The 27,551-nt window shown below is 38.2% G+C and overlaps 1 protein-coding gene across 2 annotated transcripts in view; it reads left to right on the top strand.

Annotated features, from left to right (window-relative positions):
* Nucleotides 1-27,551, top strand: part of LOC127809205 (phosphoglycerate mutase-like protein 1) — a 43,699-nt gene that overhangs the window by 14,500 nt on the left and 1,648 nt on the right. Inside the window, exons 5-8 of one of the 2 annotated variants that reach the window (XM_052347965.1) lie at nt 13,758-13,920; nt 16,027-16,101; nt 16,219-16,307; nt 23,336-23,455. In XM_052347965.1, the coding sequence (XP_052203925.1) occupies nt 13,758-13,920; nt 16,027-16,101; nt 16,219-16,307; nt 23,336-23,455 (447 nt within the window). Of the gene's footprint in view, nt 1-13,757; nt 13,921-16,026; nt 16,102-16,218; nt 16,308-23,335; nt 23,456-25,252; nt 25,981-27,551 lie in introns of those variants that run through there. The other variant, XM_052347964.1, reaches the window with a different exon arrangement.

Raw genomic sequence — 27,551 nt, 5'->3', positions numbered from 1 at the left:
CAAGCGATGCAGATGCTATAATCGGGAGGAGCGAGGAGCGAGGAGCGAGCAGCGAGCTGGAGAGGAGAGGCAAGCGCGGCTGGATGCAGTCGGGAGGAGAGGCAAGCGCGATTAGGCTGCAAGATTTAGTAGAAGACCTCAGTTTCATGAGGCGCGCCTCATGCCCCAGCGCCTTGGCGCGCAAGGCGAGGGCCTTGCCAAAACCGCCTCGCCTCGGCCCAGGCGAGGCGCCAAACTAGCGCCTTAAGGCACCTCGCGCCTAGGCGCGCCTTTGATAACTATGGTCGAGCAGGCGTCAGAAAGCGCGCGACTATAGGAGATGGTGGTTGAAGCTCTAGTGAAGAAGCAGAAACAGCAACAGAGAAGCATGGGACCAGGAACGTTTCCTCTGGGAAATAGGAACTCCACTAGGGAAGCAGCCAAGGAGAATGCTGGAACAAAGAATATGGCTGGAGGAGGATTCCCATCATATGGTGGTCGGTTGGGAGATCAAAGGAGACTGTCGGGGTTGTGCTATAAGTGTGGGGATAAGTACTTCCCTGGACACCAATGTAAGAGACCAATTTTGTTGTTAGAAGGCGATGAGGAAGGGATACAAGAAGGAGAAGAAGAAGCTGCTGAAGAAGAGAGTGAAGGGGAGCACGATGGAGAGATTTCCATACATGCACTCAAGGGAGTCCCTAACAATAAAATAATTAAGGTTGAAGGGAAGGTGAATGACTGCAGTTTGATGATCCTGATTGATAGTGGAAGCACTCATAACTTCCTTGATGAAGGAATGGCGGGAAAGCTTAAGTGCAAATTGGCGAGTACACTACCATTGAGTGTAACTGTAGCTAACGGAAGCAGGATAATAAGTAAGTCAACATGCCGAGGGTTCTGCTGGGAGATGCAGGGGGAACCATTTGAGGCTGACTTGAGGTTGTTGGGCTTAGGGGGATGTGATGTCGTTTTGGGCGTAGATTGGATGAAAGAAGTTAGTCCTATTAGTTTCGATTTTAATAGGATGGAAGTCTCCTTTGAGAAAGGAGGGAGGAGACTGACTCTTTCAGGAGGAAGGGAAGCAAGGGTATGCAAGATGATAACTGGAAAAAGGCTCCACAAGGTATTTAAGAACAAGTGGGGAAGGTTAACGCAGTTGTTTTCAATTGTGTCAATAGAAGAGGAGTCGGGCAGTGCTGAGCCAGGAGAAGCCTATTTCAGCATCAAGGCTCCGGACACCCCTGAGAAACAGGTACAAAACACTGCCTTACTTGATAAATTGCTGATTGAGTTTAATGATCTATTCCAAGAACCAAAAGGCTTACCCCCCAACCGAGAGTTTGACCATGTTATCCATCTTAAACCCAACTCAGAGCCTGTTAATGTGAGATCCTACAGATACCCACCCATTCAAAAATCTGTTATAGAAACTATGGTTAGGGAAATGTTGCAACAGTCTATTGTTAAACCCAACCATAGCCCCTTTGCTTCTCCGATTTTATTGGTGAGGAAAAAGATGGTTCATGGCGTTTTTGTGTGGATTATTGCCAACTTAACGCCATAACTATCAAAGACAAATTCCCTATACCTTGGGTGGAAGATCTCTTGGATGAGCTAAGTCAATCCAAATTCTTTTCCAAGCTTGATCTTCGTTCGGGTTATCATCAAATTAGGATGAAACCCGAAGACACCCCTAAAACAGTCTTTAGAACCCATCATGGACATTTTGAGTTTTTAGTGATGCCATTTAGGCTCACTAATGCCCCTGCCACATTTCAATCAATAATGAACTGAATTTTTGAGCCTTACCTAAGAACATTTATATTAGTTTTCTTCGATGACATACTTATCTATAGCCCCTCTTTTGAAACTCACCTACAACACCTTAAAACCACCTTTGAGATCCTTAAATCCAATCAGCTCTATATCAAGAAGTCTAAATGTGCTTTTAATCAAAGCCAAGTAAAGTACCTGGGGCATGTGATATCGGAAAATGGGGTTAGCACCGATCAAAGCAAGATAGAGGCAATGTTGAATTGGCCAAAACCCAAATTGGTCAGAGCTTTAAGGGGATTCTTGGGCCTCACAAGTCACTACTGCAGATTTATCAAGGGATATGGGGTCATTAGCAAGCCATTAACTGAACTCTTGAAGAAGGAAGGATTTAAGTGGGGTGAAGAGGCTGACATGGCCTTTGAAAGGGTGAAGGAGGCGGTGAGTAGGGTGCCTACTTTGGGGTTACCAGATTTTGACAAACCTTTTGTATTGGAGACAGATGCAAGTGAAATCGGCATTGGGGCCGTGTTGATGCGAGACGGGAGACCACTGGCCTTTCTCAGCCGTGCACTGGGACCAAGGCATGTGGGGTTAAGTATTTATGAAAAGGAGTTCCTAGCTGTGTTGATGGCCGTTGATAAATGGCGGCATTATTTTGAAGGAGGGACGTTTATAATTAAAACTGACCATGAGAGTTTGAAGTTCTTACTACAACAGAAATTGCACACTCAGCTGCAAAAGAAGGGAATGTCCAAGCTTATGGGGCTGGACTATGTGATCCAGTACCGAAGAGGGAAAGAAAATGTGGCTGCTGATGCTTTGTCCAGGTGTCATGAGGTTGGGGAAGTGTCCCTTATTACTACGGTAATTCTTGAGTGGTGCAAGGAAATTAGTGACAGCTACGAAGGAAATGCAAGGATTAAACAGATACTGGAAAGAGTTGCTACAGGCAGCCAGGAGAGAGATGGGTATAGCTTGAGTGGAGGAGTGCTGAGATACCAGGGGAGGATAGTGGTTGGAGATGATGATGCTCTCAAAGAGAGGATACTACGGTCCCTTCATGAGTCAGCTCTAGGAGGGCATTCGGGAGTGCAGAACACCTACCTAAGGGTAAAACAACTGTTTTATTGGCAAGGTCTTAAGGCAGAGGTGAAGAAATTTGTCATGGCTTGTGAGGTGTGCAAGCGGTGCAAGAGTGAGACGGTGGCTTATCTTGGGCTTCTACAACCTTTACCAATTTCGGACCAAGCTTGGGAAAGCATATCTATGGACTTCATTGAAGGGCTGCTGAAGTCCGAAGGGAGGGACAGCATTTTAGTAGTGGTTGACAGGCTCACAAAGTTTGCATACTTCATAGGGCTGACACATCCGTTCACAACCCAAGATGTGGCTTGTGCCTTCCTGGACCAGGTAGTTAAGGTTCATGGGGTCCCAAAGGTTATAATTTCCGACCGAGACAAAGTGTTCACTAGTATTCTATGGCAAGATCTCATGAAAGCCTTGGGGACGAGGTTGAACATGTCCACAGCTTATCACCCTCAAACGGATGGCCAAACCGAGAGGGTGAATCAAAGCTTGGAATCTTATCTACAATGCATGAGTTTCCTGCACCCTAAAGAGTGGAATAAGTGGTTGCCAATGGCTCAGTGGTGGTACAATTCTAACCATCACTCATCACTCAAAATGTCTCCATTCGAGGCTCTTTTTGGGTACCTACCGCCCTTACTACTGGCTGTGGGAAATTACTCAGCAATGGCTAAAGTGGAAGACTATCTACAACAAAGGAAAAGGGTATTGCAACAGATAAAAAGGGAGTTGGCATCCGCTCAAAATAGGATGAAACAGATGTCCGACCGCAGAAGGAGTGACCGAGAGTTCGAAGTGGGTGAGGAAGTCTTCCTAAGGCTGGGATATCCTCATCTTAAATCCATTTCGTCCGGGCCTGTATCTAAGCTTAGCCCAAAGTATTTCAGGCCATTTCCCATAATTGCCAGAGTTGGTCGGGTGGCTTATCGACTGAAACTTCCAGAGGAGTCGCGCATCCGGTGTATTCCATGTTTCGCTATTGAAGAAGTTAGCTGGATCACAGCTGGTGAGTCCTTTGCTGCCACAACTACCGAAGGAGGTAAGGAGATTGGTGGAGCCAGAGGTGACATTGGATCGTCGAGTCATCTACAGGCAGGGGGCCCCTATCATACAAGTGTTGGTTAAATGGCAAGGCGCAGGAGAGGAAGAGAGCACATGGGAATACCTACCGCAACTGCTGCAGCAGTTTCCCAGGTCCGCCAGCCTCCTCAGCCTTCCTTGAGGACAAGAAAGGGCTAACGGGGGAGGAATTGTCACATGTCACCAGCTCTTATACCCTTTATTACTGTCGATTTTTATTTTTTTGCATTCGCTATGTTGCTCTAACTTCTTATTTCAGTATTTTCTTGTTAGCATAAGTGGACAAGTGGAATATTCTGTGCATGGGCCAGCTGGCTGATTGGTTGCAACGGCCAGGCTGGGAATCTGCCCTTAGGCAACCTACTTATAGTCAATTATCTGGCTATGGATGGCATGAATGAGAATTACCAAATTCTGTTTCTCCCTATCGTTCTTCTCTCTCTCTCTCTCTATTTTCTCTCTTCCTCCCTCTCAAATTCGTTTCTGCAACTGCTCGGATTGAGCAGCTACTAATCCAATCCTACCCGGGTTGGAATTCTCACTATTGTTATGCGAGGATCGTGACAGTATATAAGCTATCCACACCTAGAAGAAGATATCGAATACCAAAATTCTGATATTCTTTGAATCTCTCTTTGTAGAAAAGGAGGACGGGAAGCGGTATTCTCGTGTATTTTATTGATACGAATGAAAATATTTATACAAGAGTTTCCTAAGAATTCTCCTAGATTTTAGAGATTACATTCCTATTTTATAGGACTAGATTGCAACAAAGAAAAATACAAATAAACCTAATCAAGAAAGAAATAAGATAAAGATAAAGTACAAGATAGATAAAATACAAGATAAATAAGGAGAATAAAGAATATATTTTATCACTCCCCCTCAAGCTGGGGAATGGATATCAACTGTCCCTAGCTTGCACACCAAGTCTTCAAATCGTTTAGGAGGCAGCCCTTTGGTCAAACAATCAACCAACTGTTCTTCCGAAGACACATACGGAATGCAAATCAATCTGGCTTCCAATTTTTCCTTAATAAAATGTTTATCTATCTCCACATGTTTTGTGTGATCATGTTGCATAGGATTATGTGTTATACTTATAGCCGACTTATTATCACAACACAACTTGATTGAACCATGGCTGAAAATCCTCAAATCTTCCAAAATAATTCGCAACCACAGCAACTCACATAGGCCCATTGCTAGTGCCTGAAATTCAGCTTCAGTACTTGATTGCGCTACTACCCCTTGCTTTTTACTCCTCTAAGAAACCAAATTTCCACCTAAGAAGACACAATAACCTGTGGTAGAACGTTTATCAACCAAAGACCCTCCATAGTCTGCATTAGTGTATCCTGTGATATCCAAATTTGTCCTAGCTTTAAAGAAGATTCTTTTACCTAGAGTTGTCTTTAAATAGCACAGAATTCGCCGTACAGCTTGCATATGATCTTCTGTAGGACAATGCATGAACTGACTAACCAAACTTACTGCGAAGGCAATATCTGGTCTGGTGTGAAATAAGTAGATTAGTTTGCTAACCAATCGTTGATACCTCCCTTTATCCACCGATTAACCTTGATCACATAGTTTAACATTAAATTCCACCGGAGTACTTGCACCTTTACCACCTAGTAAACCTGTCTCATGTAATAGATCAAGAATATATTTTCTTTGGGATAAGAAGATACCTGCTTTAGAATAAGCTACCTTTATACCCAAAAAATACTTCAAAATGCCAAGATCTTTAATTTCAAAAGTCTTGGACAGATTATCCTTAAGTTGTACTTGCTCCTCATAGTCATTTCCAGTGACAATAATATCATCCACATAAACCAAAAAGAGCTGTTACCCTTCCCCCATAAGAATGCTTAAAGAAAAGAGTATGAACACCTCTTCCTCTAAATCTCCATGCAATAAGGCATTATTTACATCAAATTGGTGTAACTTCCAGCCATAATGCGCTGCCAGGGCTAATAGGATAAGCATAGTTGACATTTTGGCTACCGGAGCAAAAGTTTCTAGTTAATCAATACCATAAGTTTGTGTGCATCCCTTAGCAACTAGTCTTGCCTTATACCTTTCTAGGGACCCATCTGCATTATATTTGAGGTTAAAAACCCACTGGCAGCCTACGAGCTTGACTCCCTTTGGCTTAGGGACAATGTCCCATGTCTGATTTTTTTCTAAGGCCCTCATCTCCTCCTACATTGCTTGAACCCAATTCTGATCTTAGAAAGCCTCATTAACTGTCTTAGGAATAGGAATTGTGTCTGAGGAAGTCAGAAAAGCCTTATGATTTGGGGATAAGCAGTGATAGGACATATAATTGGCCAAAGGGTGTTGGGTCCAACTTCTACTCCCTTTGCGAAGGGCAATTGGTAGATCAAGATCATTAGTAATTGATGCAAATAGTGAATTAGATGTGGCAGAATTGGGCTAAGAATTAGATGGACAACAACGTGAGGTTTCATTACCTAGATTAGGAGAGGAAACTGGTGCTAGAAGAGGTTCTGGAATGGGCTATTGCTGTTGTGTTCTCCTCTTAAATACATAGGGAGATCCTTTGAATCGAATTGGAGTGAATGGCAGTTGTTCTTCTGGAGGTTTCGGCTGGTTCTGTTCATCTAAGGAAGAGTTAGATGGAGCATGAATTTGCAAATCTTGAGATGTTTCCAAAATGGGAAGATCATTATTTATATCAGCCCAAGATATATGTGTATTTTGAATATCAGCACTAGGAGGACCAAAGAATGACTGATTTTCAACAAATGTAACATCTTTGGTCACATAAAATTTTCTAGTAGCAGGGTGATAACACTTGCACCCTTTTTGAGTGGGCGAATAACCAAGAAACACACATTTGAGGGCTTGAGGGTCCAGTTTATCCCTATGATGTTTAGATACATGGACAAAAGCAACACAACCAAAGACTCTCAAAGGAAGAGGAGTATGTGAAAACACTGTTGGAAAATAGGAGGACAAGCATTGAATTGGGCTTTGGTGTTTTAGAAGAGTAGAAGGAACTCGGTTAATTAGGTAGGTAGCAATCAAAACTGCCTCCCCCCAGAAAGACTTAGGGATAGAATGATGTAGTAAGAGAGCTCTAGTAACATTGAGCAAATGTCTCATTTTTCTTTCTGCTACACCATTTTGTTGAGGAGTATCAACACATGAAGACTCATGAATTATACCTTCTTGCTAGAAAAAGTTATGCAAGTGATGATTGAAGTAATCTCTTGCATTATTAGTTTGGAATTTTTTAATTTGAGACCCAAATTGAGTAGGTATCATCTTATAGAAAATAGGCAAGATAGAACTAATAGCAACCTTATTTTTTAAGAGATAAACCCAAGTTATTCTTGAACAATCATCAATAAAGGTAATAAACCACCTAGCCCCAGAACAATTAGGAATTTTAGATGGTCCCCACACATCCAAATGAATCAAAGTAAATGGAAGAGAAGATAAATTGTTACTCACAGGATATGAAACTCTATGATGTTTAGAAAGTTCACACACATCACAATGAAGATTAGAAATATCCAAATTTCTAAGCATAGTTGGAAACATAGATTGCATAGTGCTAATGGCAAGGTGCCCTAAACGACAATGTTGAAGTCAAAAATCATGAATCGAAACAGTTGGTTGAATAGGAATCAAAGAAGCTGAAGTTGGATGAGAAGAGTAGGCTAAAGGTTTCTCCCCCTTAAGATCAGCACTGCATGTCTTCAGAAAATACAACCCATTCCATTCCTCACCAACTCCAATCTTCTTCCCCGTGTCCAGTGCCTGAAATTCACATTTGTTTTGGGAAAAAGACAACACAACAATTTAGATCCTTGGTTAGCTTATGAACAGAAATCAAGTTGCTAGAAAGATTTGGGACATGAAGAATATGTTGCATAGGCAATGAGAAATTAAGATTTACATTACCATGTCCAGCTATAGGAATTGTATTACCATTGGCCACCGTTATCTTTTTGGAGCTACTTAGTGGGGTATAGGAATCGAAAACATTTATATCAAAGGCCATATGATTAGTAGCCCCCGAATCCAGAATCCATAGATTATTCCTAATAGTATGTGAGACAATGCTAGATTTAGAATTCAAGCAAATACCTATTTGGGCCATGGAACAAGAACCACCTTGAATAGTCTTTAGGAAGCTTTTAAGCTTGCTGATTTCTTCAGCATTAAGTTGTTCGGTCATGATAGATGAATCGGTTGTAATTGAATCTGTCTTCTCCAATGCAGTCTCTTCCTCTTTGGCAGCTTGATAGGCTTGAACTTGCTGTCAGGGTTGAAAATTCTTAAAATTCTTCATTCCTCCTACCTTACTCAGTACTGCTTCTTTCCCATGGAGTCTAAAACAGGTCTCCCTGGTATGCCTGGGTTTCTTACAAAAAGAACACCATAAACCATCTTTATTTTGAGCTTTAGGATTAAAAACATTCCCACCTTGTTGTGACCTAAACCAAGAAGCATCTTTCTTGTTAGTTTCCATTGCAGATCCCTCAAGAGAAGTCTCATTTAGCATAACTATTCTCCTATACTCCTCACTACGAACAATAGCAAAGACTTCATTTAAAGAAGGAATTTTGTCTTTCCCTAGGACTTGCACTCTTACTTGATCAAAATCAGCATTAAGGCCTGCTAAAAATTCAACTACCCTATCTCTTTCAAATATTACAGTTATGGTGGCAGCATCTTCACTACATTTCATCTTGATATCTTGATAATGATCCAACTCAAGCCAATATCCATTCATTTTATTATAGTATTCGGTGACAGTTAGAGAACTTTGTTTAGTACCACTTATTTTCATCTTGATATAAAAAATAACTGAGGCATCTTGCATTTTAGAATAAGTACGCTTTGCAGTATCCCAAATCTCCTTAGCTGTAGACAAGAACATGCAATTTTTACTTATCTCAGGGTGCATTGAGCCCCACAACCAAGACATTATCATGGAATTCTCTACTTCCCATGCAGCAAAATTAGGGTATTTAGAATCTGGACTAGGCTCGGTCAAATGTGCCATCTTTTCTCTTCCTTTCAAGAAAGTCCGCACAAGCTGCACCCATTGTAAGTAGTTCCTTCCATCAAGCCTATAAGACTGATGTAACCTTGGAAGGTCACCGTTAGACAAACTCCCCTTTGGCATATCAGATGAAGCACCATTCTTTGTCTCAGAAGTGTCTGTCATGGTGAAGACTCAGCAACAGTAACAAAAAGAAAAAATAAGACAACAACAGTATTAGCAGTTTGAGACAGCAATGGAAGATTTTGACACCAGGGATGGGCTAGAGAGACGCTGGAGATTTGGAGCAGCCAGAGGCAAAAGGGCTGCGGACGCTCCTTCACGTGTGGAGTCGGAAGCAAACTGACAGCGGCACGTGAGGAGGCACGTGTCGACTTTGATGGCAATGGTTCTCCGGTGGTCAGCCGATCTGATGATGGTGAACCTAATAGTGGTGGCGGTTCTGGAAAGCGGTGGCCGGACAAAGGCGTTTCTACGTGAACAGTGACGGTGACGGTGAACAGTGACTGTGCAATGAAGGCACTTGAAGCTATGCAATGAAGGCACTAGGGTTTACTGTATCAACCTATTAACGAGGCTCTGATACTATGTAGAAAAGGAGGAAAGGAAGCGGTATTTCCATGTATTTTATTAATACGAATAAAAAATATTTATACAAGAGTTTCCTAAGAATTCTCCTAGATTTTAGAGATTACATTCCTATTTTATAGGACTAGATTACAACAAAGAAAAATACAAATAAACCTAATCAAGAAAGAAATAAGATAAAGATAGGGTTTAATGTATCAACCTATTAACGAGGCTCTAATACTATGTAGAAAAGGAGGAAAGGAAGCGGTATTTCCATGTATTTTATTGATACGAATGAAAAATATTTATACAAGAGTTTCTTAAGAATTCTCTAGAGAATTCTCCTAGATTTTAGAGATTACATTCCTATTTTATAGGGACTAGATTACAACAAAGAAAAATACAAATAAACCTAATCAAGAAAGAAATAAGATAAAGATAAAGTACAAGATAGATAAAATACAAGATAAATAAAGAGAATAGAGAATATATTTTATCACTCTTCTCTCTTCCCACTCCTTGCTGTTCGCCGGATTGGTGAGAGAACTGGTCCGATCCTTTGGGAGCTGACAGTGATTTCTTAGAAAATTTTGAAAATTAAGAAAAATGGGGTTTAAAATTATGGAAATTTTTTTGAAATTTTCAATAAAAAAATGTATTGGGGCATTAGTCCTTTTGGAGTTGATACGTGCACTGGGTTGGGTTGGTATTGGCTATGCAATGTTCAGATTAGGCTAGTAAAGTTGCTTTCCATGCCTAGATGAGTTAGATTTTGACATGCTAGAGAAGATGTGTTTCTTCCATGATTTTCTGGTGTGGTTTTAAGTGTGTTGATTTTTTCTATAAGGCATGAGCTTCAATATGGTGCTTGGTCTTGATGCTTGTATGCATACATGGAGATTGTATTGACCTTGTGAAGTTAATTCACTAGTTGAAGCATTGGCAATATTGAGAAGATGGGTTTGGTTTTAATTTTTTTATGAAAAGGTTGATCCATGCTGTATTGGAGACGGCTTTTGGCACCCTCTCCCTTGTTTAACGACGTCACATTTACTCTTCTAAAAGTTTATTGCAAATGATGTATTAGGTTTGTTATTAAGCATTTGTGGCAACGATAAGGTTACAGGTTCAAATTTTGTATACAGTTTTTTGGGGGAAAAAAAAAGTGAGAAGAAGGCTTTGTACAAATTTGGCTCTCGCCAACCCTCACAAAGTGATGAGCCTCTTGCAGCAAGGATGCCCTTTGATATATTAGTTTTGGTATGCTCAAGTGTTAGTTGCTTTTGAACAAGTATATGAGTTGGAGTTTTATTGGAAGAGTTGTATTATTTGAATATTTGTGCTTACTTGGTCTTAAATTTTAAATGTTTGGAGATTACTATGAAGGATTATTTGCATCATTTTTTGAGATGTATCTGGCACTTAACTCAAATCATGATATTGAGGTGATCATGTTTCAAATACTTTTAATTAGAGAATTTTATGTTAAATTGGTCTAATTGTGTAACTAGTTTGGACAGTGACCCAAAAGCCAAAACACGAACCAGGTATTATGGAACATTTGGCAGATTAGGGATTCTGGAAAAAAATGGAAAAGACCACTCTAGATATGAGATAAGTTCCAGAAACTTTATCACAGTTTTTTTAATGTGTTAGTTTGATGCATGTAAAATTTGGGTTTGAAATAAATTCATGTGACGGGTGGCATTAATTTTAGGAAAAGATTGTACAAATATGTAAAGTGTCCTGAATTGTCCAAAGTTTGAATTTGTGAAATGAGAGGTCAAGGTAAAACCATTTAAGAGGTGAAATAGGGTTTGAATTAAATTCTCTTGGGGTCTAAACGTGACTATAAAAATCCCCTAAAAAATTGGGGGAGGATGATTAAGATTCTAAGGAGTGTGCTAGTAAAATTGTGTAAAACTAAAATCATTTGATCCATGAAAAACTTATTGTTCTGGAGACTAACAGATTTATCCACTTTTGTTACAGATGTTTAATTTTGCCTTTCCTAAATTATATGAGATTCAGGTTTTGTTAGGTGAGTAAATTGGAATTTGTAAGGGTTCTTGGATTGGGTTTACATTCCATTTTCCAATTTTTTTAAAAAAAATTATAGTATAATTTTAGTAGGATTCTACATTTGATTTTGGTCGAATGATGCTTGATTTTTTTGTCTAAGTAGATTAACAAGAGGAAAGACAGTTTTAGATAATATTGAATTACAGGGATTTTCGAGTTTTCTCCCTTGGTTTCTTCTTCTCTACTCCTTCACTTACTGCTTTTCTTCTCCTCCTTTGTTTCTTCTTCTTCTTCTTATTTTTCTGCCCTTTTCTCTCCAGATTTCTTCTTTCTCACCTATTTTTTTTCTGTCCCATTGATTATCTTCTCACATTCCAAACAAAATTTGGTATCATGGACGTTTTTCTCTTTCAATGGGGGAGAATTGGTAGGAATCAAGAAAGAAGTGTTATGATAGGAGGAAGCATTACCTTGCACAGCCCAAAACAAATTAGGAGGTCTAGAATTCATGTAGCTGACATTTCCTAGTGAGATTGAGGTTTGTGATTTTTGTCGTTGTTGTATAATTGTAAGAGATTTCTAGTATTTGATTTTAGTAGAATTATGTTTGTGTTTCTTATTAATAGAAGAACAGGCAAGAGGAAAAATAAATGTTTTGATGATATTGAATTAGAGATTTTTGAGTTTTTTCCCCTCTTGGTTTTTTCTCCTTCTCTGCTTCTCTTCCACTTATCTGTTTCTTCTTCTTCTCTCTTCTGTTCAGGGGTCTTTTTTTCTTTCTTGTATCTTTCTTCTTCGTTTACTGTCAATCATCTTCTCAGACCCTCAGTTCAGCGCCTTATAACAATGATATTTTGTTCCTGTGTTACACCAGCAATTGCAACAATCTGTATGCAGTTTGGAAAAAAATTGAAAATAAAAAGGAGAAGAAAATTGGAAATTTGGAACCTATTACACTTGGATTGGATGTGAAAATGTGTTCATGGCTACCTTACAGAATACGTTCAAATTTGTGTTTAAAAAGTTGACTAGCTAGTGTATTTAATTCAAACCACTGACGTAAACTCTCTGCAAAGTTGAGGGTGCATACAACTAAATAGACTAATTGGGGGGGGGGGGGGGGGGGGGGGGGGGGGGGGCACAGACCTATTGGCCTTTATGGTTCAGGCCAGCCGGCGGGCCCATTTTTTGTAGAAAATTTTTAAATATTCAAATTTAAATTTTTAGAGTTTATACCTATTTAAATTTATATTGTAAACATTAAGCATTTATATTCAAATATCATATTTAAATATTTGAAATTTATCTTAATAATCAAATTCAAACCTTTGTATCTATTTCAAAATTTCAAATGTTTATCTCATTTGAAATTTAAATATTTATATCTATCTTGTATTTACAAATATATAGAAAATTCAAATTTCAAATGTTACATCTTAAAATTTAAATATGGAATTAAAATTCAAATTTAATTAAAGTGAACGAGAGATTCACTTTAATTGGCGGAGACAACCCAATTTGGTGACTCTTTGTTTTGTTTTAATATTATTTAATTTACATATTTGGACTTATTTAAAATTTTGGGTTTCTAAAATTAAAATGTTAAGAAATTTATAAAAATAAATTAACCGCTCTGAGCAATGCTGGGCCCTTAACTGGACCAGGCCAGGCCCAGACCATGCCAGGCACTACCCTAGTGTATCCAATTTATAGATTGGTAAAATCTTGTAAAACAAATTATTTGAACCCTTAAATAGGTGTAGCTTTTTGACAATGAGAAGGTTGATTTTAGGATAGGGCATCTGGGGTATGAGATAGTTGATAATGAAATGATGTTTTATTATATTTGGTCTTAAATAAAACAAATGGTTTTATGACAGGTGGTGGAAATGCTGTTAATTGGCCATAAATTTGTTGCAGAATACAAAGGCCACTTATAAATCGTTAATTAGAATAATGAGTTTCAGAAAAATGAACTTGCTATATTTCTGTGTTGATATATGGAACAGTCATTTTAGATGAACAACAGGGGTTAATTTGAGTATACCTGCTTATACCTCTTTTCCAGATCATGGATATTGTGTGTGTTTTTTATTTGTATTTGGCCCTTTTCTTTTTCCCTAATTCTTAACATAAGGCATATTTTGGGGATTAATTTCTCACATTGGTTATTATTATTTACAATGGATTGCAGAACCATTCAAACAGCTGTTGGAGTATTTGGTGGTGAAGGCTACACAGACAGGATGGATCCACTACCACTAATGGTGGCAAATGCAGGAAATAGTGACCGTCCTGCAATTTCAAGTCTAGATTGTCCACCTATTGTTGCAGTAGAACTGTGTCGTGAACATTTGGTAGGTCTCCTGTACAAAAGTAGTTGTGGTGTAACTTAGTAGCTTTGTTATGGTTCTCATACCTATAATTTGAGAACCACATATAATCAAATCCCCTGCAGCTTAACACCCTGCAGCATTCAGCAACTGTAATACTCTCATAGTTTTGAAAGGCGTGAGGCGCAACAAGGCGCAAAGGATTCTGGAGCCTGAGGGGCGAGACGCACAAGGCGAGGCGCGTCTTTGCGAAGCGAGGCGCACCTTTTAGAAAAAAAACTCAAAATCTTGTAAAATCATAAAAAATTATCAAATTATCAATAATAATATATGCATATCATTAATGATTCATTATCTTCAAATTCTAAACTAACATCATCAAAGTTGATTTATTCATCATGCAAATTATAAACTAGAAATATCATCAAAGTTCAAACTTAAAGTCTCAAACTCAAACAAGTACCAATCACATGCAAAGTTCTAAACAAACATATAAACACTACAAGTCCACAATCAATAAAGAAGTTTTAATCAATCATCATCAAGGAGATCATCAACATCAAGGTCAATATCTTCATCATCCCCTTCAATCACCCCTTCATCTTCTTCTTCCTATCCCAATTCTTCTCCCTCTTCCAAGTCTTCATCATCTTCAGTCTCTGTCTCACTTTCCTCCTCCTCTTCAATCACCTAAGTTACTTGCCGCTTTGAAGTCGAAGCCGAAGTTGAACCCGATTGTGATCGAGTTTGTTTAATACATTGGGTCTTTTTCTACTTTGAGGCAGCTCCTCCTCCTCATCATCATACCATTCACCAAATTGAAAATCATCATCTAACGGTACCATATTTCGCTCATCCCTGTTATTCTTCTTCTTTTGCGTGTACTCTCCAATCTCTTGTTTTACTAATGGAGGACATTTTGGACAAGTTTTAGTACTCTCCACAATCAATAAACACTACAAGTCCACAATCAAGAAAATGTTTTCATTTTGAAAAATGCTATTTTTCTAAGTCTGGAAGATTAGCGCATTATAAGGAGACATATAAGAAAATATTTTCATTTTGAAAAACTATCTCTCGGTATTTTGATAGCTAATATTCATTGTTGTTAAAATGATTTTTAATGAATTTTTCAAGAAATAGTAGGTATGTATTTTGGGGGTGGTAAAATTGTTAAATCCTGAGTTTGTACTAAAATTAAAATTCTATTTTCTTATTATTATGGATTTTGATTTTTTAGATATTTTTATTGAATTCAAATGAGGGGTACATTCTTATTTACATTTATGTATTAAAGTAAATGGAAGGTAAAATATAAATAAAAGAAAATATGGACATTTTCTTAAACTAAAGAAATGTAAATATGTTGTAATGTATACATGCTGTAACTGAGAAGAGGGGAGGAATTGGGCTGCCTAGGTTTTAATTAAAACCTAGGTTTCATGAGGCGCGCCTCTCGTCTCGGCGCCTCACCATGCAAGGCAAGCGCCTCACTGAAATCGCCTCGCCTCGGCCCAGGCGAGGCGCTGAACTGGCGCCTTGCGCTTAGGCGCGTCTTTAACAACTATGAATACTCTTTTACATGCGTATACCTGTAAGAATTCATTAGCTCTAGGTCTCATTATGAGTTTCTTGCAATAGTCAACTGGGATAAAGAAATTATTTGATTATAGAGTCAGCTGGAGTAAAGAAGTTTCATGTCCCAACAAGAGTGGGCAACCCCCCCCCCCCCCCCCCCCCCCCCCCAAAAAAAAAAAAAGGAAATCAAAAACAAGTTCTGCCTTTTCTGCAGTTGCAGTAAATTCCATCTGTTTGCACATGAGGTTGTTGACATGTTGAAACCTATACTAGTACCTAGCAAGGGTTGGTGATTCTTTGATTGGGCATTGTCATAAATACCTAAATTTTTTTACTACAAAGGCAGTTTTCCCTCCATCTTTATTGATTCTATTCTATGAAGTTAAGCCTGTAGTTACTTGAACTCCTAAACATGGCATGTTATATCTGAAGTGTGTGTCTGTAGTCATAAAAATATTATCTATAACCAATCAATATAAATTTCTTTATTCCATTTACGTTCACATTGATATCTGAAGCTTGCCAATTTCTCCTATTTGGTTCTTGTTACAGGGTGTTCATCCTTGTGATAGGAGGAGAAGTATCAGTGAATATCAATTCCTTTTTCCAGCTGTTGATTTTTCACTGGCAAGTACTCAGGGTTTTAAAGAATTAATACACATTTGCCTTCAATGGTTATGGTTATTTCTTCTGTTTAACATACTGAAGCCAGGTCCTAGAGAATTCAAAATTCTTTTTGTTTAGATAGAAAGTGATAAAGATATACAATGGAAGGCCAATGTAAGAGAGACAAAGGAAGAACTTGCAGCTAGGGGAATGAAGTTCATGAACTGGTAATTATGATCCATGTTTTTGCTATTGAACTGGATTCATTCATTCTTTATAGATCCATGCATGCATGCAAGAGTGCTTAGTTATATCATGGGGGTGGCAAGTGTGTGGGTACAGGTGGGTGGTTTGGTCCAAATGGGTTGTGGGTTTGAACAAGTTGCCCAAGCCCTGCCCACTTCTGGTGGGTTCTTTTTTGAGTCAAAGTAGGTTGGAGTGGGTATGGGTAATCAGTAATCCGAATTGACCCATTTATCTTTTGAAAGTGTACATGTAGGTGTACATATACTTATTTTTTCTGTTTGAATTCCTTTCTGGCCAATGTGTTTTATTTGTTTTCTTTCTAATACCACCTAAACAGATTAAATGAAGAGTTTCAACCAAAAGAAAAAAAAACCGTCAATTCAAACAGGCATTACCAATTTAAACCTATAAAATAAGTAGAATCAGAAGACTTTATTAGGCCCTATTCGGTTGCTCAAGAATTGTAAGAAAATCTTGAAACATCCAAGAAGCTGAGGATTTCTTAACAACAATGGACATATTGATTTTCTTTTCTTTTTTTTCACAAAAAAATAGATTAAAAAATATGCAGACCACTTTTCTCTTTCTTGAAAATTCTGAAAATCCTGATAGAGAAAATGAGAAGAGAAAATTGGGAAAGATGCCATAGGAAAATGAAGGTTTAGGGAAGTTGGGTTGGATATGAACAGATCCTGTACTTAAATGTAGGAATAAAATGGGTCGGGTACGATATGGACAGATCAGGTACTTATGTATCAGAACTTGCCTCGAGAACTTTCATTACTGTGTTAGAAGATGGGGAGAATGAAAAGACTCCTGTCCTCCAGGAACACACATTGAATGACGTCTTCATGAGGATAATAACTATTTCAAATTGAAATTATGTGAAATTGAAGCCAAAAGAGATTTTGTTAGGCCTAGATGTTCTATATCTAAGCAGCACAATCAAAATTAACCCATTTAAAATGCCCTAGGGGCTTTTGGCTACTTTCAAGATCAACTGTCTGCCCGTATTCAGTTTTTGGCTGGCATAAACCATTTAAACAGTTCTCTTTATTTTATGCAATTGCAACTCATTTACAAGTTTGGAGGGTCTGAACCTGTTATGAGCAATCAGAATTGTTTTTACCACAATCATCTTATCATGTTTCTATGTTACCTTACTATGAAAAGAGCTTCTAAAAAGTAATATTGTATACAAAAAATTAACAAACCTGGTGGATCTTAGTATTAGTTTCCATTCAGTGGTAGTTTGTTAATTTTGTGTATAAATGTCTTTATTTTTAAGAAAACTCTGCTGAATGTCTGGGTTTGGACATTTGAAAATATTCCATTAGATTGTGTATGACTTCATATCATAATATTATCATTGCACCTAAATGCATAATGAAACAAGCAGAAAAAGAATGCTTGAATTAATTCAAAGATGCTGAAAAACAAGAAGTTAAATACTCTACCCATCCTTATCTTTTCTTCTACAAAATAGGAGATGAGATAGGATGTTCTATCTCCTAAAATTTAGGAAATACTATCTCCTAAATTATAGAGATAACCTAAAAACTAAACAATCACATTCAAACTTTAAATTATAAGATACACTAATTCAATCTATATGGCTGGATGGCCTTATCAATATTTAACTTTGAATTTCGTCCAACACTCCCCCTCAAGCTGTGGAGTAGATGCACGTCATTCCCAGCTTGCCAATTAGAAATTCAAATCCTGGTCTCACCATAGCTTTTGTGAACACATCTGCTACTTGATCTTTGGTGGAAATATAAGACAAGACTATCCCTCCTTCTTCAATTTCTCGTTTTATAAAACTTCTGTCTATCCTTACATGCTTCATGCGATCATGTTGAACAGGATTTTTAACTATGCATATTGCTGACTTACTATCACTGTAGACCCTTGTAGGTTGAGCCAAGGGTATCTTTAGGTCCTTCAATAGCCTCTCTAACCATATCACTTCACATATTCCTTGAGCTATTGCTCGAAATTCTGCCTCAGCACTGCTACGGGCCACCACAGATTGTTTTTTGCTTCTCCATGTCACAACATTTCCCCATACCTTGGTACAATATCCTGTTGTTGACCTACTGTCCTCATTTGAGCCTGCCCAATCTGCATCCATAAATCCTTCGATTCCCTTTTCTTTTGTTTTTCGAAACATTAATCCTTTTCCAGGTGTTCCTTTAAGATACCTTAGTACATGAAATACTGCATCCATATGTCTTTGTGTGGGAGAGTGCATATATTGACTTATTTTACTTACTGCATAGGCAATGTCAGGCCGAGTCAAAGACAAATAAATTAGCCTTCCCACCAAGCGTTGGTACCTTTCCTTGTCTACGGGAGTATCACCCTCTTCTTCTCTAGATTTCCAGCCCTTGTCTGGTGGAGTGCCAGTTGGTCTGCATGCCAACATTCCGGTGTCCTTTAGTAAATCCAAGGTGTATTTTCTCTGTGATATAAATAACCCTTCTTGACTTCTAGCCACTTCCATACCCAAGAAGTATTTCATAAATCCGAGATCTTTGACTTCAAATTCTGCCTTCAACTGCCCCTTTAAAGTTTCAATTTCTTGTACATCATCACCTGTTACAATGATATCATCAACATAAACAATTAGAATAGATTTCTTCCCATATTCTGTGGTTTTCACAAACAACGTATGATCAGCTTGTCCTTATTGATACCCAAATTGGATTAAGGTCATACTGAATTTTTTGAACCATGCCCTAGGTGACTGCTTTAATCCATATAGAGATTTTCTCAGCTTGCACACATTTCCTATGCCAGCCTCCTCTTCAAAACCAGGTGGGATCCTCATATATATTTCCTCATCTAAGTCTCCATTAAGAAATGCATTCTTAATATCAAACTGAAACAGTGGCCAATCTAAATTTACTACAATAGAAAGAATTACCCGGATAGAATTCAATTTAGCCACAGGTGCAAAAGTCTCCTCATAATCTATCCCATATGTTTGAGTGAATCCTTGGGCCACCAACCGGGCTTTATATCTTTCAATACTACCATCAGCATTGTGCTTCACAGTAAATACCCATCGGCATCCAACTATCTTCTTGTCTAAAGGTCTCCTTGCTATTTCCCAAGTGCCATTTTTCACTAGGGCCTTCATTTCCTCCATAACCGCTGCTTTCCATTTAGGATCCTGCATTGCTCCTTGGATATCTTTTGGAATAATTACACAGTCAACTTTAGCAATAAACCCTCTGAATTTAGGAGACAACTTAGCATAGGTCAAATGATTTTTTAGTGGGTATTTTGCACAGGATCTTACCCCCTTTCGTAGAGCTATGGGCATTGTCCAATCCAGTCTGTCCTCTGGTGCTGCATCACTGCTAGTGTCATGCTCCTTGCTGAGAGTTTCCCTTGCTTCAGGGCTGTCTTTTAGACATTCTTCTTCAGTCCTGTATGCATCTTCTGAAGGACCAGCAGCTGTTGGTAGAGATGATTGACACTGCTGTAGCTTAGTTTGGTCTTTTGGTCGTCGGGAATAAACAAGCAGAGGGTCAGCTGGTGGTGTGGTATTGTGCTGACCAGAACAATGGTCAGCTGGTGGTGTGGTATTGTGCTGACCAGAACAATGGCCAGCTGCTGTGTTAGAATCAGTTGTTAATTTATGGGCTGCTGGAGCTGTATCTGCTGTTGTAGAAGTCACTGTTAGTGTGTTATCAGAGGTTTTAATCATTTCTCCCCCTTGAGAATACACTGGCAGTGAAAGAGTGGGAGGAGAAAGTGGATTATTGGGAGTATCCATAGGTGATTTGGACTGATAGTAGGGAATAGCCTCATAGAATGTAACATCGGAGGAAATATAGTATTGTCGATTCATAGGGCTGTAACATTTGTATCCTTTTTGGGTAGGAGAATATCCAATAAAAAGGCATTTTAAAGCCTTGGGATCAAGCTTAGTACGAGAGGGACTGTGATTGTGAACATAAGCAACACAGCCAAATACTTTAGGCGGAAGGGAGTGGAGAAAAGGAGCATGAGGATATAAGGCACAAAGGGTATCAATGGGGGTTTTGAAGCTCAAGGTCTTGGAGGGTAGGCGGTTTATAAGAAAAGCTGCTGTAAGAACCGCTTCCCCCCAATAGGAATGAGGGACATGGGTTGTGAACATCATTGCTCTTGCAACTTCTAAGAGATGCCTATTTTTCCGTTCGGCCACACCATTTTGTTGTGGTGTGTAAGGGCAAGAGCTTTGATGTAAAATCCCATGGTCAAGCAAGTAATTGGTTAGATCATGAGAAAAATATTCCCTTCCATTGTCAGTCCGAAGGATGTGAATTGAAGCTTGGAACATATTCACAACAAATTGATGAAATCATTTGAAGATACCACTAGCTTCGGATTTCTCCTTCATAAGGTACACCCAACATGTTCTAGAGTGGTCATCTATGAAAGTTATGAACCACCTAGAACCTGAAATATTTGGCAGTTTAGAGGGGCCCCAAATATCACTATGGATTAGATGGAATGGAGATGAGGGTTTGTAATATTGGATGGAATGATGGGCCTTAGACTGTTTTGCAAGAGTGCAGTTTTCACATGAAAAAATGTGATCTTTATTAATGAAGAATTGGGGATACAAAAATTTAAGGTAAGGGAAACTAGGATGTCCTAACCGCTTATGCCATAACATAGCTTTGGCATTGGCGTTAACATTGAAAACAAATTTATTTGGATGAGTAGCTTCCAAAGAGTTCCCGGGCAACCAATAGAGACCATCCCTAGCTTCAGCACTGCCAATCATCATCCCCGAGGCTTGGTCCTGAAATAAACAGTAGGATGGAAAGAATATCACTTTGCAATTCATGTCACTTGTAATCCTACTTACAGATAACAAGTTGTGACTTAATCCTGGAACATATAGAACTGAATTAAGTTTTAACTTTGAAATACACACTTTACCAAGACCCAAAGCAGGAGAGGTAGAACCATCAGCCATAGAAATCTCAATCTGCTTTCTACATGGTCTATATTTAGTCATACCTTCCATGGAACTTGACATATGATCAGATGCTCCTGTATCTATTATCCATACATCCTTAGGAATCTGTTTTGACACTAAAGAGCAGTGAGGGTTACCTTGCAAAGCAATAGAGGCTGTAGATTGAGGATTAGAAGAATCAGCCAAACTTGTTCCTTGACTAAGCAGCCTGTACAATGTCTTTATCTGTTCTTCTGTTAGATTTAAGTCTGATTTTACCCCTTTTCTCCACCTGATTTCGGCCCATCTTCACCAGATGCAGCAGTCACATATGCTGATCTGCTGCCTTCTCATTTATTCCTTGGTTTCCAATCAGCTGGTTTGCCATGGATCTTCCAACAAGTCTCTCGGGTGTGGTATGGTCTTTTGCAATGATCACACCATTGCTTTTCTCTCCCAGAAAATTTTTGACCAAAATCTCCTTGCTTAACAGTAACAAGGGCTGAATGTTGGTTAGTCAAATCAGCAGTTGATTGAAGCATAACCTTTCAGCGGCTTTCTTCTCTTCTAACTTCTGCAAAAACTTCCCTTAAATTGGGTAGAGGTTTAGTGCCTAAGATCCTGCCACGTACCTCATCTAGATCACTGTTAAGTCCATGGAGAAAATCGAAAATTCGATCTTTTTCGATCATCTTATTATATTTAACACTATCAGTAGCACTTTCCCAAGTAATAGTATAAAACAAATCCATCTCATGCCATAACTCTACCAAAGTATTAAAATAATCTGTAACACTTAGATTACCTTGCTTGGTATTCCTTATGGCTGACCTTACCTCAAAGCTTTGAGATGAATTTTCCAAATCTGAATACATCTCTTGCACCGAATCCCAAATCTCCTTGGCTGTTTTATGGAAGAGGTATGTCCTTCCAATCCTAATTTCTATGGAATTTATCAACCATGCCATTATGGTTGAATTTTCGGCCTCCCATATGCCATAGGAAGCATCTGTTGGCGAAGGAGCTGGAGCCGCACCAGTCAAGTATCCAGCTTTCCCTTTACCTTTGATCACCAATAAAACTGATTGAAACCACTCCCTAAAATTACTCCCATTTAACTTATGGTGAGTAATTTGTAGTGGGTGATTGTCGATAGACTGATTGGACATGTTAGGAACGGCTTGTGAAGGAGTCGAATGGTGAACAGCACTTGGAGAACTGGTGACTGAAGTTTCTGTGAAGATAGGGTTTTGGGTTGAATCGGCCATGATCTGTTTTTCGGAAAAACTGAAGAAACAAACAAATGGCAGAGAAACAGAATTTTCTTGCGGCCTAACCTAGGCGCTCTGATACCATGAAACAAGCAGAAAAAGAATGCTTGAATTAATTCAAAGATGCTGAAAAACAAGAAGTTAAATACTCTACCCATCCTTATCTTTTCTTCTACAAAATAGGAGATGAGATAGGATGTTCTATCTCCTAAAATTTAGAAAATACTATCTCCTAAATTATAGAGATAACCTAAAAACTAAACAATCACATTCAAACTTTAAATTATAAGATACACTAATTCAATCTATATGGCTGGATGGCCTTATCAATATTTAACTTTGAATTTCGTCCAACACATAATTCTCAATTTCTGTTTTAGTAATTCTTTGTAACCACCTGGAGAACATGCATTTCTGTTCCTTGGTCACTAACTTAGCTAGACCTTTATTTTTCTCAGCTACATGCTAGTCTGGTTTATATTTTGACTTCACTAGATGATGTACACCTCACTCTATTCCTGTCTGAACTTGTAATGGGCATGTATTAATTGGCCATTTAATCCCAAGAAATGGAAATAGTTTCAAAATTTTTGCTGATTTGACAGGCGGAGTTCCCCCTTGGTTCTTCTATGTCTTCAAGAGTAACTTCTGAAAGTTGGTACATCCCAAGGATTTTTATTTGTAGTGGCAACTTTTCGAGAACTTGAAGGTTTTTATTATGAAAAAATTGAGAGCTTAAATGTTCTTGTTGATAATATTTTTTTTATTTTTACAGGTTGTGGACAAGGAAAGAGAAAGAGATAGCAATTGTTACACACAGTGGATTCTTGTTTCACACGCTAAGTGCATTTGGCCATGATTGCCATCCATTGGTTAAAAAAGAAATTTGTAAACAGTAAGTGTCCATGATATATCTTTTGTCTGCAATTCCAATAACCTCTGGGCATTCATGCTTGCAAGATTTTCTAGGTTCTTTGTAGGTGTTTTAACTTTTTTGGTGTTAGAATGTATTTGTAGGGTTTTTCTTCCTCCTTTTTTTTTATTATTATTATTATCATCATCATCATCGTTTGTTTTGGAGGGAGGGTGTTGATTACATTTAGAACGTCTTTTCTAAAATGGGTAAATTACATGCAACACGTTTGAGGTATGATGAAAATACAGGCAATATTCTGCAGTTTATAAAATTGAGACAACCTTCTTAATCCAATTTTTTTTGACAAATAACCCTTGCCCTTAGAAAATCATTAGTCAACTAACAAAAATTATCTTGTCAAAGTCCAGTTTTATGTTATGTTCTAATCTATTTTTCATTACTTGATCAAACAGAATTTTTAAATTATGTTAGTAATCTTTGTCAAAACTCCCACCCACTGGCTAATCATATTCTCTGATCAAAACTTGGTTGGGCATCATTACCACTACCCCAACCAAAATCCCTTCACCACTAGTGAACCAGATCCACCCAAAGTCGTCTGCAAAATCTGTCCCACTCCTTTGCTTCTTCTTGTCTGGAGAATCCCACCTCTTTCCAAAACAATCATCCTCTTTTCTTTTTCTTCTTCTGGCAACAAGCTTAGATGCAGCTGAAATTGGTCAAACAGTTGGAGAAGTCTCTCTCTCCCCGTCCCTCAAAACAGTGGGTGACCTTTTTCTATGGTTCTGTGCATACACTGTTAAGAAGAGAAAAGTTGTTAAATCAGTTTCTGATTATTGTTAATTAGCTAAACTAATTTCGGTTAGTTAGATTGGTTAGAAACAGAATTTTTGTTTCTGTTTTCTTTTCTTTCTTTCTTCTGTATATAAGTTCTATTTTTCCTTCATCAATGAGATTGAGGCATTCATTTCATAACATGGTATCAGAGCTATGGGTGCTCGTCTCTTCCCTCCGTGATACGACTATTGCAGCTTTGATTGTTCTATAAAGCTTTGTTTCTTTCTTTCCGAAATTTTCCGCTATTTTTCCTTTCCTTCGTCAATAGCGACCATGGCCTCCAGACTCAATCCTATTGAAGATCCTTCCTCACCGTATTATCTTCATCATTCTGAGAATCATAGCTCTGTGATTGTTACTCCAGAGCTTACATCCACAAATTTCACCTCTTGGAAACACTCGTTCTTGCTTGCTGTTTCTATTAGGAATAAGCAAGGGTTCCTAGATGGTTCTATAGCTAAACCAGATCCAGAAGGTCCTCTCTACTTGCCGTGGATACGATGCAACAATCTGATTGTGGCATGGTTGCTGCGTTCTATTTCACCGTCGATTGCTTCAATCGTGTTTTACATGGAGGATGCACATCTCATTTGGAATACATTACTTCAAAGGTTTTCTCAACCTGATGAATCTAGAATGTCATCTACAGCATCTATTATGCACTATTAATCAAGGTATGAAGTCCGTTGATTCTTATTTTACTGAACTCAATGGAGTATGGGAAGAATTATGGAATTTTAGACCTTTGCCACATTGTGTGTGTGGTTCATGTAACAAAGCATGTTTTCAGAAGTTTGCTGATGCTCAATTCAAAGATTATGTTTTTAGGTTTCTTAACAGACTAAATGAGTCATATCAGGCTCTGCGCACTCAAATAATTCTTATGCAACCTTTTCCTCACTAGATCAGGTCTATAATATGGAGCTCAGAGAAGAAACACAAAGGGGTGTATGTATTCAAACATAGAATTTGAGTGAAATGTCTACAATGGCTGTTAAGAGAGGGGATAAGCCTGAGGTTGTATGCTCATATTGTGGTAAACCTAGGCATACGAGAGATAAATGCTACAAATTGAATGGTTTTCCACCTGGTTTTAAGTTTACAAAATCAAAGACTTCTGGTGCTAATTCAAATCATGGATCAGTTAATCAAGTTTTCATTGAACAGCCTAAGGTGAATGTTGATCAGGAGCCTGTGGATCAATCTGTACAGTTAAGTTTCTCTAAAGAACAAGTTCAAAAACTTATGGCATTGCTCAATGATCATTCCTTTCTTGATTCACAGCCTAAATCAACCAATTCCCCTACACATTTGGCCAACTTTGCAGGTATACATTCAATTTTTTCTGCAGTAAATTCCACCACATTTCATAATCTGTTGCGAACAAAGTTTGTTGCTTCCCCATGGATCATTGATACCGGAGCAACAGATCACATTATTTGTTCTTTGACTCTTTTTGATTCATATGTTCCACTTCAAAATGCCTTTGTTCATTTGCCTAATGGTATGAAAGTTCAAGTTACACATATTGGCACAGTTATCTTGAACTCTCACATCGTTTTACACAATGTCCTTCTAGTTCCAACCTTTACATTCAATCTCTTGTCAGCTAGTAAACTCACTTCAACCAAGAAAGATTGCCTCAATCTCAAAAAGAGGGCTTTGACTATCACGAGACATTTAGTCCTGTTGCCAAACACACAACTGTAAGAGTATTTCTTGCTCTTGTTGCTGCTCATAACTGGTACCTTTCTCAACTTGATGTTAATAATGCGTTTCTTAATGGGAATCTTCTTGAAGAAGTTTATATGGATCTTCCCCTTGGCTATCAACTTCCGGGGGAGATTGGTATTGCATCTGATAGCTCACAGTCTAAAGACATTAAGCTTGTGTGCAAATTACAGAAATCATTATATGGTTTAAAATAGGCTTCTAGACAGTGGAATGCCAAGTTTACTGAGTATTTACTTCACTGTGGATTTATTCAATCAAAGTCAGATTACTCTTTATTCACTAAACAACAACAACATATCAAGCCTTTATCCCACTATGTGGGGTCGGCTACATAAATTCAAGACTTTCATATATTTCTGTCTTTTGTCATATCTTCATTTAGATCCATACACTTCATATCAAACTTTAATGTCTCTCCCAAAGTCTTCTTGGGTTTGCCTCTACCTCTTTTTTTTGACTAATTGTTCTCTTTATTCACTAAACATATGGGAGAAAATATTGTTGCTTTATTAGTTTATGTTGATGACATTATTATAGCAAGCAACAAAACTATGCTTATTGAAGATCTGAAGAAATACTTGAGCTCCCACTTTAAGCTTAAAGATTTAGGTGAACTTAAATATTTCCTTGGGCTTGAAATAGCCAGATCCAAACATGGAATATCACTATCTCAAAGAAAGTATACTCTTGGGTTGCTGGAAGACTGGTCATTTGGGAGCAAAACCAAGTAATACACCTATGGAGGTAAATCATAGGCTGTTTCATACTGATATTGACTTGCTGCAAGAGCCAACAATATATAGGCAGCTTGTAGGGAAGTTGTTATACTTAACTCTAACAAGACCTGATATTAGCTATGCTGTTCACATTTTAACTCAGTTCATGGACAAACCAGCAACAATACATTTGAATGCTGCATACAAAGTTTTGAGATATCTTAAGTCAGCACCAGGACAGGGTATACTTATGTCATCATCTTCTGATTTAGTCCTAAAAGCATATTCAGATAGTGATTGGGGAGGGTGCAATAAAACAAGAAAATCCTTGACAGGATTTTGTATTTTTCTTGGAGATGCTTTGGTTAGTTGGAAGTCAAAGAAACAGCAGACTGTGGCAAGAAGTTCTGCTGAAGCAGAGTATAGGGCAATGGCTGTGACTACATGTGAGGTTATGTGGCTGATTTATCTGTTAAATGACTTCAAAATTCGTCATGAGGGATCAGTGCACTTGTACTGTGACAATGTTTCAGCATTGCATATCTCCAAGAATCCAGTGTTTCACGAAAGAACAAAGCATATTGAGCTGGATTATCATTTTGTTAGAGAAAAGGTTCTTGCAAGAGTAATAAAGCCATTGCATTTGAAGACTAATCTCCAGCTAACAGACATGTTCACAAAGGCATTGCATCCATCTCAATTTCACAGTTTGCTGGTCAAGATGAGCATTCATAACATATATGCTCGTCTTGAGGGGCAGTGTTAAGAAGAGAAAAGTTATTAAATCAGTTTCTGATTATTGTTAATTAGCTAAACTAATTTCGGTT

This window comes from Diospyros lotus, chromosome 9, assembly GCF_014633365.1.
Source record: "Diospyros lotus cultivar Yz01 chromosome 9, ASM1463336v1, whole genome shotgun sequence".
Taxonomy (NCBI): Eukaryota; Viridiplantae; Streptophyta; class Magnoliopsida; order Ericales; family Ebenaceae; genus Diospyros; species Diospyros lotus.
Note: the sequence above shows the minus strand (reverse complement) of the source record. Positions and strands in the feature narration are given on the sequence as shown.